The following is a 15,648-nucleotide window of genomic DNA, read 5'->3' as shown; positions in this document are numbered from 1 at the left end:
TTAACTTACAGTTGTGTAGATGTCACGATGACTCGCCTGCTGATGGCATCATATAACATCAAAAATAAAATGTGTCCCCTTCACTTTCTCCCAGGTGTACACATATCAAGATGTTAAATCCACACATTGCTGTTTTTGCTCTGAGAAAACCAACTTCCTCATCTCACAAGAGAAAGCGTGTGATTGGCTCTCCTTTGTAACTAACCCCTCTTTCATATGTGCGCTTTTAACGAGCTGTGATTGGATATATTCCCAGCCCAACTTGTCCCGCCCATCTAGAAGATGCAATTAAACGTGATTGGATTCCGTTTCTGTCAACATTTTCCCCTCGTTTTTATTAATCAACAACAATGTCAGTTACTTTTGTTATCGTCTTAATCAATGTGGATTTCGTTTTCTTTCATTAACGTGTTATTTTCTTTAGGGGAAAATAGGGTGTTGACGATAACTAAGAATAAAATTATTAGTCAACACTGCTGTGTATGTGCAGACACTGTTTTCTTTATCTCATGCTGCAGGAGACTACAGAAGGTGTGACTGTTGCCATGGTGATATGTGACAATCAAAGCTGTGAAAATCCCCCCTCCCACACCTCCTGTCTCTCTCTCGTTCTCTCTCCGCCTCTGTCTAGTAGTAAAGTGGAGACCCACCTTTGTGCATGCCGGTGTATTTGTCCTTAATCACAGTGAGCTCATAGATCTTGCCAAACTGCTCAAAAATGGGCTTGAGGTCCTTCTCCTCCAGATTCCGAGGAATCTGCCCCACAAAAAGCTTGATGGCGTCGGCCTCCTTCATCGGGAGAGAGGGGCTCGGATGAGGGGACTAAGAAGGATTTAGAGGCAGGTACCCCCCTGAAGAGGAGCAGGTGGATCTGAAGCAAGAAGAAAAAGGGATCATTATCCTGCAAAAATCAGTTTCACCGATTACACCTTTTTACTTTATTTAATCGATTATTGCAGGGGGTGTCCAAACTTTTTGACTTGTATATATATATATATATATATATATATGTATATATATACATATATATATATATATATATTATACATATACATATGTACATGTACATATACACGTGTGTATATATATATATATATACACATACATATACATACATACATACATATAGAAATATATATATATACATACATACATATAGAAATATATATATATATACACACACATATAGATGTATACATATATACACATATATATGTAAATACAGCCCATACATGTATGTGTGTACATACAGTGTTTCCCACACATTCATTTATTTGTGGCGGCCCGCCACGAAAGAATTATGTCTGCTACAAATAAAAAATAAAATAAAATTGTATTTTTATTTTTTTTTTGTCCTGTCCAGCTTCTCAGGCAAATCATATACTGTAGTTGATGTAGATGCCCATATAGGCTGTTCAGATTTACTTTACAAAAGAGAAGTGTAGGATACTTCTCTTGTTGCCTTATTTGTATTTGACCACTACTGTTTTCTGTTTATTTGTTACTGACTATGGCAGGACACCTCTGCCTCTGTTTCACTTTATGTTGCTGGTAAATAATATGGTTGTAGTAGTAGGCTAAAGTTAAATTATTTAGTATGCACTAATTAAAGGGGCAGAGCTTTAAGAGACATTTTAGCTTTTATATTTTATAAGATATATTTTTTGTAAGAACCACAATTAATAAATATATTTCAGTGAATAACTTATTGTTCAAATCTGTATATAAATATGTACATAAAGTGTTGTAATTATATTGTAAAATGGATGGATGGACGTTTAAAACAAAACTGTTATTATTAATTAGTAAGTATACATTTTTTTAGCCTTTTTAGAGAAAATCATATCATTGTAGTAAATTATGCAAATTAGTCGATGATGTCATAGTGACCACGCCCATAGCCACGCCCCCACCGCCACAGGTATCTTGGCAGTTTATGGGAAACACTGACATATAATTGATACATAATTAAAATAATTAGATAGTAAGAGTATTTGAAAGTTTGACTCCTACCTTGTTTACTTCCGGGACGACCTCCTTAACTTAGTGTGTGTGAATGGGTGAATGTGGAAATAGCGCCAAAGCGCTTTGAGTACCTTGAAGGTAGAAAAGCGCTATGCAAGTATAACCCATTTACCATTTACCATTTTGTAATCAATCAGAAATATCAAGCAGCTAAAATCCGCCAAACATGGGTAAGTGTGGAGAGTGTTTCCCCTTCATCCTTTGAAATGGATTTAAATGGGTGTCATTTTGTTTTGTTTTTTATGGTGAATGGACATTTTATTTATAATATTCACAAAGTTCAGTGACCATGTTTATTGACATTTTGTGTTGGTTGGATTATTTTTATTTTTTTCACACCATGACAAGGAAAGGCTGTTCGCAAAGGGTCATATAAGTAATATGCTGTGCAAGGTTATATTCCGAGCATAAATATAGGTAATTATCGTGAAAAACCCATGTTGTCCACTAGATAGTGACACAAGGAGCAAAAAAGACAATTGATTTTAAAAATAAATATAATCTCCCTGCGGGAATAGTTACATAATAAACTCATGACTTCTTGCAGGCCAATTTGAAGACGTCAGTGGACCGTAGTTTGGACACCCCTACATTAATGTTATCCAAACATATCCCATATATTTTGCGCTTACTTGTCCAATATACAATATTTCTGTCCTAAAAAACATGTTAAAGACGATAACTGAAAAGTCTGTCAGTAAATACTGAGACACTGTGTCGCATAGATTTATTTATGGCGGGCCGTCACAAATACATTTGGATCGCCGCCAATAGATTTGACGCTAGTTGTAAGCACCTTGCTCATAAAACATTACCGTGCACCTGGTATGCCAAAAAATAAGAAAAGGTAACAGGAGGGATAGAATCAGACCCGTATAGATGCTGTTTTATCAATATACATCGCGGTAGACACATACTTGATGTCAATAAGAAATGCATTCAATAAAACGATCTGGAAGTTGCAAAGCAAGGTTGGTTGCATGAACAAAGGCTCTCTGGTAACCGAGCAACTGATCAGTGGGAGTGACACACTAACAGCCAATCAGGTAACAGTATCAACTATCACGTTTGGTTGCGCGCTCTTGTTGTCTCGAGGTTGATTCTTTGCATGGAGTGAGAAGTAAAAGATGAAGAAATTGTGGATAAGAGAGGAACAGTCACCTCGATAGTATAGTATGTTTTTTTTTCCAAACAGACCGTAGTCAGACCAATGTGGTCTGTAGATGATGCAAGGCACTCGTCCCCCCCAAGACCGCTAATACCACACCACCTTAGCCGCGCTCACCCTTTAGAGCACAGCTGTAACTTGCTGGCACTTAACCTGCAGAAAATAGTTCTTCTCAGGTTTCTCTATGTTTGCATTTTCACACTTTGCACTATTTTGTTACACTTTATTAAGCATTTCTTACATATTCCATATTTTTGCACCTTCATTTTAAGAGCTTATTGTTAAGTGTTCAATGTGATTTTACAATTTTGTTTACATTGAGTGTTTTCCTTGCCTGCGTTGACATTTCCTTTCCTTTTTTTCCTTGATAGCTGAGGGGATTATAATCAGAGGAAGGTTACATTTGAAATACACATGTTTATATTTAATATATTTTTTCTGGTCTTTTCTTTCCATAGGTCATAAAAATATCAATAATTACCGATATCGGACGATAAAATACACTAATATCGTGATACAGTTTAGTGCCCTAATAGAGACTGGTTTTTTTGCGGGTGAGAAAATATTTAGTCTTACTTGTAAACATTTGTTTTGCAACAATGCTTTTTTTTTTTTTTTACTCACAATTTGCAAATGTGTCATGGCCAATTATGCAAATTGGCCAATTGCCACAACAATGTTGTTTCAAAGTGAGTTTTAAAGGACATGTGTGTATAATCAACGTTGTATCAATGTCTTGTGTCTGCTGGGGTGAGACAAGAACACATTTGTTTTCCTTTTTTTTTTAATGCATTCTAAGTCGTAAAATACAGCAAGTAGGAGGTGGCTAACAACGCAGCTAATGGGAATGCTCTAGTATTCCGCCCATAAAGCCCTCTAAAAAAACATCCATATAACAAAAACCGCCAACTATACTCCATTTACATCTTGTGACCTGAATATTGACCAAGTATTAGCGATGTTATTGTTATTACTATTATACGGGCTAACGGCTAGGAACTACTTCTAGCGGCACCGTGATCACAGTTAGCTAACTAGCTTACATAGCTACAGTATTGACATACTGAGCAGCTTACGTTGGTAAAAGTTAATTCTAGATTATAAATAATGCCTCTCACCTGGATAGTAGAAGGTTGTGGACATAAACCGAGAAGTTGGTCAACATTCTCTATCTAAACTGCAAACCAGTGAGAGCAGACATTGCACAGTAAGTGATTGTTTTAGCATGTTTGTATTTCTTGTTTAGAACTTAGCAATACTGCTACTTGCTGGCTCTGTTTATCACTTCGCTTCTAAAATTCGGAGCTCATCCTCCGTGTATGAAATTTAAGTTTGTGGATCATCACTTGTCCCAAAGTAGTCTCTCATGAAGTCTGCCATTAGTGTTATTGTTGTTGTTGAAGGGAAAAGCGAATGTTCTCAAACTGTGGTACCACTAGCGGTACGTGGGCTCCACCTAGTGGTACGCCAAAGAATCACTTGATTAAATATTCATTATTAAAGTACAGTGTTTTTTGCCTATATTCCAAACACAGTGTTACTGTTCAAACTGAGTGTAATTTTACATTGGCCATAAATATTAAATATACTTGTTAAAAAAAACCTTTGCCTTGTTACAGTATTGACATACTGAGCAGCTGCAACGCCTCTTGAGTTGGTAAACGTTAATTCTAGATTATAAATAATGCCTCTCACCTGGATAGTAGAAAGTTGTGGACATAAACCGAGAAGTTGGTCAACTTTAACGCGGAAAAAAATGCTTGTTTGCGGTCACCTTTTTTTCTTTAATCACTTGGTGGATCATGATTAATTATTTATCTAAACAGCATCCCAGTGAAAGCAGACATTGCACAGTAAGTGATTGTTTTATCATGTTTGTATTTATTGTTTACAACTTAGCAATACCGCTACTTGCTGGATCTGTTTATAAAACTCGGAGCTCTGTGTATAAAATTTAAGTTTCTGGATCGTCATTTGTCCCAAAGTAGTCTATCATGAAGTCTGCCAATAGTAGGGTTGTTGTTGTTGGACGGAAAAAGCGAATGTTCTCAAACTGTGGTACTATGAATTGATTTATGTGGACCCCGACTTAAACAAGTTGAAAAACGTATTCGGGTGTTACCCTTTAGTGGTCAATTGTACGGAATATGTACTGTACTGTGCAATCTACTAATAAAAGTTTCAATCAATCAATCAAACACTAGCGGTATGTGGGCTCCGCCCCGTGGTACGCCAAAGAATCACTCGATTGCATATTCATTATTTAAGTACAGTATTCAAACACAGTGTTACTGTTCAAACAGAGTGATTTCACAATGGCCATAAATATGAAATATACTCGTTAAGTAAAACTGTTGCCTTGTTTTTAATTATAACTCGGGCCTACTACGCTACTGAATTTTAATGTTGGTCAATATGAGTTTGAGTTTATTTGGAACATGCAAGTATACAACATGATACATCACAATTTCCAGTTTTCAACATGTTCAAAAAGGAGTAGGAAGAAGCAGAGCTTATTTAATCCTACCCCTTTTCTTTTACATAACAGTTGCTAAAACATTTGTTCCCTTCCTGTTCTCAATTTATTCACAATATACTCCATAAGTAATCACAATAAAAATCAATAAATAAATAACAATTGGTGAAGTAAGTTATATTTCATATGGTGAGATGAATAAGATTATTTTGAGAATGAATGGATGGATGGATAAAATAAATTCAGAATGCTTATCATGGTTCTTCTTCTTTGTACTTTGTAAACACTTTAAGTTTGAAGAGTTTCCTGAAGTTGATCATATTAGTACATTGTTTGATTGCTTTTCTTAATCCATTCCATAACTTAATTCCACATACTGAAGGTCTTTAGAGTTGTACGTGCGTACAAATGTTTTAAATTACATTTTTCTCTAAGATTATATTTCTCCTCTTTTTTTGAGAAGAATTGTTGTATATTCTTGGGTAGCAGACTATAGTTTGCTTTGTGTATAATTTCAGCTGTTTGCAAATTCACTATGTCGTGGAATTTCAGTATCTTTGAGTCAATAAATAAGGGATTTGTATGTTCTCTATATCCAACATTATGGATGAAGATACAGTGAAAAAAGTTAGAAAACCACTGGTCTATGAAACGAACATGCAAAATATGTAAATGTTACACGCTATTAGCAATATCACTACATTACATATATACCGTATTTTTCGGAGTATAAATCGCTCCGGAGTATAAGACGCACCGGCCGAAAATGCATAATAAAGAAGGAAAAAAAACATATATAAGTTGAACTGGAGTATAAGTCGCATTTTTTTGGGAAATGTATTTGATAAAAGCCAACACCAAGAATAGACATTTGAAAGGCAATTTAAAATAAATAAAGAATAGTGAACCACAGGCTGAATAAGTGTACGTTATATGACGCATAAATAATAATAATAATAATAATAATAATAATAAATTGCATTTGTTACGCAATTTACATTTGTTAAAATCTCAAAGTGCTACAAAGTATTAAAAATAAAAATATAAAGCAAGAATATATAATAAAAAATTAAAATAGAAATTAATCATGACACACACTAGATAAAACAGAAACATAGATAAAGTAGAAATAAGACCTGATAATAATAACCAACTGAGAACGTGCCTGGTATGTTAACGTAACATATTATGGTAAGAGTCATTCGAATGAGTATAACATATAGAACATGCTATACGTTTACCAAACAATCTGTCACTCCGAATCGCTAAATCCCATGAAATCTTATACGTCTAGTCCAGGGGTCTCCAAACTAAGGCCCGCGGGCCGGATCCATTATTATTTTTTTATTTTTAAAAAAATATTTTCTTTGTTATCCATTTTCTACCGCTTGTTACTCTCGGTGTCTCCTAGCCGCTCAGGCCAATCATACTGTCTAAAAATAAATTTTCCCATCGATAACATGACAATGTTAAATGTTGATGAACATCAATGTTAATTGATGTTAAATGACAAAATGGATTATAAAGACAATGTATATATGTATATATACTGTATATATATACAGATATATATACATATATATACACATATACATATATATATACATACATACATATACATATATATACATACATACATACATATATACAGTATATATATATATATATATATATATATATATATATATATATATATATATACATACATACAGCCCGGCCCCCGGCCAAACTTTTTTAACCCAATGCGGCCCCCGAGTCAAAAAGTTTGGGGACCCCTGGTCTAGTCTCTTACGTGAATGAGCTAAATAATATTATTTGATATTTTACGGTAATGTGTTAATAATTTCACACATAAGTCGCTCCTGAGTATAAGTCGCACCCCCCGGCCAAACTATGAAAAAAACTGCAGACTTATAGTCCGAAAAATACGTTACACGTTATTAGCAATATCACTACATTACCATATTTTCCGTACTATAAGGTGCACCTAAAAACCTTTTCTTAAAAGCTGACAGTGCGCCTTATAATCCGGTGCGCCTTATATATGGACCAACATTGAGCCACAACAGGTCTCGCAACAACGGGATGCATAACGTAACCCCGGCCTCTACTGTAGCGTCTATTCGGTGCGCCTTATATATATGAACAAAGTTTTAAAATAGGCCATTCATTGAAGGTGCGCCTAATAATCCGGTGCGCCTTATAGTGCAGAAAATACGGTACATGTGTTTAAAACGTTGACGGGTTTTTTTAGAGCCTTTTATAGGCGGAACAGAGTGACTGCCATTACCTCCTTTGTTAGCTGACTTTTCCTAACATTTATTTACGAGTTAGAATGCACAAAAAAAACATGCCTCCCCCCCCCCAAAAAAGTGCCGTACCCCTTTGACGACCAAAAAAATAAATAAATAAGCGATTGCGTATTTACAGCCCCGAACCGGCCGACGACAAAGGGCCTGTGTCACGGCGATTATGCAAATTGTAATTGGCCGACAATCCTCCTCAAATTCCTGCGAGTGGCAAAGAAATGTGACGTTACCTATGGAGGTAAGGAGGAGGAAGCAGCGGCGGCGGTGGCGGCCGTGGACCCCTACAGAGGACAGAGGACACACACAACATGATGGGGGGGCTCGGTCATAGGCATCGGGAGGCTTCTTTGTTTAGGCAGCTGTAGGTTACAACACGGGTGTCATGAGTGTGTGTGTGTGTGTGTGTGTGTGTGTTTGGGGGGTGGGGGCTCCCTTTGCTCTTTGTCCCAGACCCCCTCCCTCCTGTCACACACACACACACACACACACATATATACACACACACACACACACACACACACACACACACACACGTATATTCAAAGTCTTACCTCTTGTTGCAGGTAAATGGTGAAGATTGTCCCAAATTCAAAAAAGGATGCGAGTGAAGTGTCTTCTCTCCCGTGGATGCTCTCCTCTCTTTGTGCCTCCCTCTACTCCTCCTCCTCCTCCTCCTCCCCGAGATACTACAGGTTGTGTCCTGACAAAGCAAAGTCGCACGAAGAGTTCGGAGACTTGTTTTTTTTTTTTTGTGCGTGTGTGTGAGTGTGTGTCCGCACAAAGTCGGGCAAAAAAAATAAAAAAAATGGCAGAAGTTGTCTCGCTCGCTAGCTTGTTTTGGCGGCGAATGGACGACAAACTAATGACGACACGCGGTAATTGATTTTGGAAATGTTTGTTCTGTGTGCGTGTGTCCGCCCCCGCGCAGTCTCGTCGTTGTTGTTCGGACTTTTTAATTTAAATTTCGTCTTCCTTTTCCTTGTTTGCGCTCAGCCGTCCTATGTTGAATGTTTCCTTTCACGTCGTCAGCCCGCCGGTATACTATACTCTCTCTCTCTCTCTCTCTCTCTCTCTTTCGTGGCCCCTCCCCCTTCGCCAACCTGACAGGGCCGGTGTGACGTCACCAGGGGACCGTCGACAAATGAGCCCAACGCACACACAGACGATAATTGTATTACATCAGTAGGTGTCCAAACATTATCCAGCGAGGGCCACGTAGAGGAAAAATTGAAGGATGCGAGGGCCACTTTTATACATTTTGTATATGAAAAATACTCAAACCAAAACAATGTAGGTGAACATATGCCATACTTGCCAACCTTGAGACCTCCAATATCGGGAGGTTGGGGGTAGGGGGGAGGGGGGGGCGCTTGGTCGAGGGTGGTGGGGTGGTTGGGGGCGTGGTTATTTACAGCTAGAATTCACCAACTCCCAACTCGAGTATTTCATATATATTTCATATATATATATATATATATATATATATATATATATATATATATATATATATATATATATATATATATATATATATATATATATATTTATTTTATTTACATAGAAAAAAAATAATACATGAATTTCAGTGTTCCGTTGGCTATCCATTAGATGGCAGTATTGTCCTGTTTAACTTCTCCGTTCATTGGGCAGGCAAGCTGTTTATATTGTGGGAAAGCGGGCGTGAGAACAGGCTGTCCCCACTCAGTCTCAGGTCCGCATTGAGCTGGAGGGGGCGTGGCCTCCAGCTCCGGCTGAATACCGGGAGTTTGTCGGGAGAAAATCTCTGCCGGGAGGTTGTTGGGAGAGGCGCTGAATACCGGGATTCCGGCAGGGTTGGCAAGTATGACATATGCTAACATTTGAAAAAAACTTCTACATCTTAGCTTTGTGTTATAGATAACAAAGCAATACAATAATTCTGGATTATTTTAATAATGATGTTATTTGTATTTATATTAACTGTGCTCGAAAGTAAGCTTGTATTTACTAATATTGCTATTATACAGTCAACTGAAATGCTTTTGAGAGCTTTAGTACACTCAAAAACATATGTCTCACAAGAATTGTGTACACTTGTGGAAGTCTTTCTATGAGTCCGATAGATCTTTCGTGAGCCGGGTGTACAGGTTTGAGACAGTCTTTTATTGTCATACACAAGTCTCGTTTGCTTTTCAGCAATATGTACTTTAGGCCTTTTCAGTGTCTCTGCTCCAACTCCCCACCACGTGTCTCGTCTCGGCTGCTGCTAATAAGGGCGACAAGTGATTAGATAACAAGCCCCGGCTGGGCAATCTACTCACCTGCCGCTGTCTTCCAGGCCGGCCCTTACACACCCCGCTCCGCGGCAGGCCCGCAGGCCACGCCCCCCTCCACAACACTTTTTCATCATGACAGGACACACGGAATTCCTCAGGTTGTCTGCAATTTTGGTTTTCAGGTCCCATTTTTGGGGGGATTTGGTCCCATTTAATTTTTCATAGTTTTTTGTTCTAATTTGGGACCTGTTTAGTTTGTCTATAGAATGTGTCGCGGGCCAATAAAAACAGAGCTCAGGGCCGCAAATGCCCCCGGGCCGCACTTTGGAAACACCTGTATTACATAAATCCTCGTGAGAAAAATTGATGTTTCTACAAAATCAAGTGCTAATATAATCCTCTTACAAAAAAAAAAATGCAACAATTGTTTTTCCTATCAGAAAATGTTTAATTTTTATGGCCTGAATCTGGATAACACCATTCTCTATACCAGGGGTTACCAACGCGGTGCCCGCGGGCACCAAGTAGCCCGTAAGGACCAGATGAGTAGCCCGCTGGCCTGTTCTAAAAATAGCTCAAATAGCAGCACTTACCAGTGAGCTGCCTCTATTTTTTAAATTTTATTTATTTACTAGCAAGCTGGTCTCGCTTTGCTCGACATTTTTAATTCTAAGAGAGACAAAACTCAAATAGAATTTGAAAATCCAAGAAAATATTTTAAAGACTTGGTCTTCACTAACTGACAAAGAAACAGATAACAGATTTGGTGTCCAGTTCAAAGTGTGACATGATTTATTTAAAAATTTGAGAGTTGACTTTTATATTTTACATGAGTTATTTGTACAACATGGTGCAAAGTAATTCATGATTTGTTCAAAAATGTTAGTGGCTAGCTAGTTAAAATGGGATATTGAGATTTCACAAGACTGTCTTAGAAGTGATCATTGAAATGTTCAATTTGAAAAATGTGCACTTACAGAAAATATAAAAATAAAGTGTTGCATATTGATATTTATCTGTTTCTATATATATTTATTTGTGAGAAATCATTAAGATGATCAGTGTTTCCACAATGATAAATATCATTAATTATTAATAATAACATAGAGTTAAAGGTAAATTGAGCAAATTGGCTATTTCTGGCAATTTATTTAAGTGTGTATCAAACTGGTAGCCCTTCGCATTAATCAGTACCCAAGAAGTAGCTCTTGCTTTCAAAAGGTTGGTGACCCTGCTCTATACTTTAAAGGGGAACAGCACTTGTTTGGAATTTTTGCTTATCATTCACAATCCCTATGTAAGACAGTAGTTCTCAATTTTGTATTTTAATGTTTAGTTCTTTTTATCAAGATTGTTAGACTTAGACAAACTTTGTTGATCCACAAGGGAAATTGTTCCACAGAGTAGCTCAGTTACAAAGGATAATGCAGGTGTAAGGTAGACTAAAAATGTACCGTAGTAGCAATATAAAATATAACATATATGTAATTGTGGAGGGAGGCGTGGCCAGCGCTGCCTGCGGGAGCGGAGGTCCCTGTCCAAGGTGCTGAGGACAGCGCGCTGACAGCTGAACAGGTGATTATTTTTCCCAGGTGGTACGAGTTGTCCAATCACCTGTTGTCTTTAACAGTAGCGGTCGGTCGGGAACAGCAGGAGGAGGAAGGACTTGGAGAGACTTTTGAGAGACTAAAAAGTCAAATAGCGAAAAACTATTGATGTATATTAAAACTTTGTTCAACTCTGGTCTCCTGTGGCGTGTGTGATCAGCGGAACCACTAGGAAGCGACTTCCACAGTAATATTTATACATACAGTATATAATATATACTGACATATTATATTATGTTTTTATGTAATATATACAATATATAACAAATCCCAATGACCATGTACACTATTGCAGTAACAGCAACAAAAAGGGCAGCATAAAATAAAGAGTTAGTGTCAAAATCATTCTTTACTAACATTAAAGATGCTATTAGGCTATTGCCTCTCAGGCCCCCCGAAGTAGCGTCTATCTTAAAAAAATACAGATAAATAAATAAATACATAAAAAATAAATAAGTTCCAAACAGCCACTGAAGTGTCGTTGGAAGGGGGGCGGCAATATTTTAATATTTGGTAAACAACTAACTTGACACGAATTATCTTGATTAAAAAAATCATAACAATAACTTCGGGGAGGGTGGGGGGCGTGACAGCAAATAATTGAGAACCACTGCTCTACAAGCATAAAAACAGACTTTTCACTGATACGTTATTTGTTGGCGTTTAATGAACTAGACCATCCATCCATTCATTTTCTACCGCTTGTCCCTACCAGTGCTTCTTAAATAGTTGTAATGTCCCTGTTCCCAACGGGGGCCCGCCCCCACTATTTGAAGCACTAGTGATCCAGGATGTGGCCGTGCCATGTGAACATTTGCAGACACTCCCTTGCCCGCCTCTCCATTGTTCCAGCCCGGAGCGCTGGCCTTGGTGCTGAAACTATACGCTTCCTGACTCCCGGCCCGGGCGCGCCCCCGACGACGACGACGACACGCGAGCACGCGCTCCCGAGGACTCCAGCTGCTCAAGCCAGCGAGAGGAAATCACGCACACGCCCACTCGTGACCAAATACGGAGGGGAGGGAGGCGAGGGAGGATGTTGGCCTACTTTTTGCGCTCATTTGTGTTATTTCAATCAATGGGGGGAGAGATGGACGCATATTTACTCCACGACTAACCTGACGTACACGCGTGGGTACGTGCGGGCACGCTGCGTGGTACAAAAAAAAAAAAAAGAGAGAGAGAGAGAGTGTGTCACAGGGTTCATGGTAATTTCCCCCCAAAAGGTCACCATCTGCCTGCCTTGCCTCGAACATCCCCCGCCACATACATCACTACACGCACACGCACACGCACGTATATATATCACCACACCGAAGGCGTCTCCTGGCACCCGGCGGAGGCACGCTAAGGCGTGCACGCAGCGCCCCGAGGAGGTGTGGAGCCAAGGAGCAACACTCCCGTGTTTGCACGCACCACAGCGAGGAAGAGGGAAGATCCACGCACGACCCACGAAGACGACGGACGTGATCAGTCCTACCAAACACCTTGATTGCCTGCAGCTGCTGCTCTCAATTGTCACGCCCCGCCCAGAGGACCCATCTTTTTTTCACGCCCCTTGAAGTTAATGTTGATTTTTCTGCATGTATGAGTCAAGATAGTTATTTATTAACACTGGAAGTGCTATTGCCTCTCACGCCCCCCTTCCACAGACAGCTCAGTGCACCCGCCCTAAGAAGCACTGCTTTAAAGTACGTGTTAGGAACTCTTTTAACAGCTGTTTTTTCACGGCCCCCCCCCCATAAGTGAATGTCTATTTATTTATCTGCATGTGTCCAGATATACGCTACTGCCTCTCATGCCCCCCCACATACATATCACGGCACCCCCTCCTGATGACATCTTTTTTTTCTTCCACGCCCCCCCCCCCCTTAAGTGAATGTTTATTTATTTATCTGCATGTGTCAGATATACGCTATTACGCTACTGCCTCTCACGCCCCCCTCTACCCACATACATATCACAGCACCCCCCCTGATGGGACATACATTTTTTTCACGCCCCCCCTTAAGTGAATGTTTGTTTATTTATTTGCATGTGTCCAATATAACCCTATTATGCTACTGCCTCTCACGCCCCCTTTTCCATACCCACATACATATAAAGGCAGCCCCCCCATGGAACATCATTTTTTCTCACGCCCCCCCCCCCCTTAAGTGAATGTTTAATTTATCTGCATGCATCCAGAAATAAGCTATTACGCTTTTGCCTCTCATGCTCCCCACCCCCACCCCACATACACATCATGGCAGCCCTCCATGGGACATTTTTTCACCCCCCCCCCCTTAAGTGAATGTTTATTTATCGTGTCCAGATATACACTATTACACTACTGTCTCTCACCCCCCCGCCCCCACATACATATCACAGCACCCCCCCCCCCCCACTCCCCGGATGGCATCATTTTTTTCACGCCCCCCCCCGTTAAGTGAATGTTTATTTATTTATCTGCATGTGTCCAGATATACGCTATTACGCTACTGCCTCTCACGCCCCCCTCTACCCCACATACACATCACAGCACCCCCCCCCCTGATGGGACATACATTTTTTTCACGCCCCCCCTTAAGTGAATGTTTGTTTATTTATTTGCATGTGTCCAAATATACCCTATTATGCTACTGCCTCTCACGCCCCCTTTCCACCCCCACATACATATCACGACCCCCCTCCCTTAAGTGAATGTTTGTTTATTTATCTGCATGCATCCAGAAATAAGCTCTCACGCTTTTGCCTCTCATGCTCCCCCACCCCCACCCCATACCCACATACATATAAAGGCAGCCCCCCCATGGAACATCATTTTTTTCACGCCCCCCCCCCCCCCTTAAGTGAATGTTAAATTTATCTGCATGCATCCAGAAATAAGCTATATATATTACGCTATTGCCTCTCATGCTCCCCCACCCCACATACACGATCATGGCAGCCCTCCATGGGACATAATTTTTTTTCACCCCCCCCTTAAGTGAATGTTTATTTATCTGTGTCCAGATATACACTATTACACTACTGTCTCTCACCCCCCCCCCCACATACATATCACAGCACACCCCCCCCACTCCCGGATGGGCATCATTTTTTTTCACGCCCCCCCCCCGTTAAGTGAATGTTTATTTATTTATCTACATGTGTCCAGATATACGCTATTACGCTACTGCCTCTCACGCCCCCCTCTACCCCACATACACATCACAGCACCCCCCCCTGATGGGACATACATTTTTTCACGCCCCCCCTTAAGTGAATGTTTGTTTATTTATTTGCATGTGTCCAAATATACCCTATTATGCTACTGCCTCTCACGCCCCCTTTCCACCCCCACATACATATCACGACCCCCCTCCCTTAAGTGAATGTTTGTTTATTTATCTGCATGCATCCAGAAATAAGCTCTCACGCTTTTGCCTCTCATGCTCCCCCACCCCCACCCCATACCCACATACATATAAAGGCAGCCCCCCATGGAACATCATTTTTTTCACGCCCCCCCCTTAAGTGAATGTTAAATTTATCTGCATGCATCCAGAAATAAGCTATATATATTACGCTATTGCCTCTCATGCTCCCCCACCCCCACCCCACATACACATCATGGCAGCCCTCCATGGGACATAATTTTTTTTCACCCCCCCCTTAAGTGAATGTTTATTTATCGTGTCCAGATATACACTATTACACTACTGTCTCTCACCCCCCGCCCCCCACATACATATCACAGCACCCCCCCCCCCCCCACTCCCCGGATGGGCATCATTTTTTTTCACGCCCCCCCCCCGTTAAGTGAATGTTTATTTATTTATCTGCA

At 39.9% G+C, this 15,648-nt stretch overlaps 1 protein-coding gene across 4 annotated transcripts in view; it reads right to left on the bottom strand.

Annotated features, from left to right (window-relative positions):
- Positions 1–9,082, bottom strand: part of LOC133636057 (CUGBP Elav-like family member 3) — a 113,393-nt gene extending 104,311 nt beyond the window's left edge. Inside the window, exons 1-3 of one of the 4 annotated variants that reach the window (XM_062029673.1) lie at positions 8,530–9,082; positions 8,209–8,259; positions 651–871 (exon numbers count right to left, since the gene is read on the bottom strand). In XM_062029673.1, the coding sequence (XP_061885657.1) occupies positions 651–795 (145 nt within the window). In that variant the 5' untranslated portion in view covers positions 796–871; positions 8,209–8,259; positions 8,530–9,082. Of the gene's footprint in view, positions 1–650; positions 872–8,208; positions 8,260–8,529 lie in introns of those variants that run through there. The other 3 variants (XM_062029672.1, XM_062029670.1, XM_062029674.1) reach the window with 3 other exon arrangements.
- Positions 9,083–15,648: the final 6,566 nt, after the last annotated feature.

This window comes from Entelurus aequoreus, linkage group LG20, assembly GCF_033978785.1.
Source record: "Entelurus aequoreus isolate RoL-2023_Sb linkage group LG20, RoL_Eaeq_v1.1, whole genome shotgun sequence".
Classification (NCBI taxonomy): Eukaryota; Metazoa; Chordata; class Actinopteri; order Syngnathiformes; family Syngnathidae; genus Entelurus; species Entelurus aequoreus.
The sequence above is the reverse complement of the archived record's forward strand: the minus strand, read 5'-3'. Positions and strand labels throughout refer to the sequence as shown.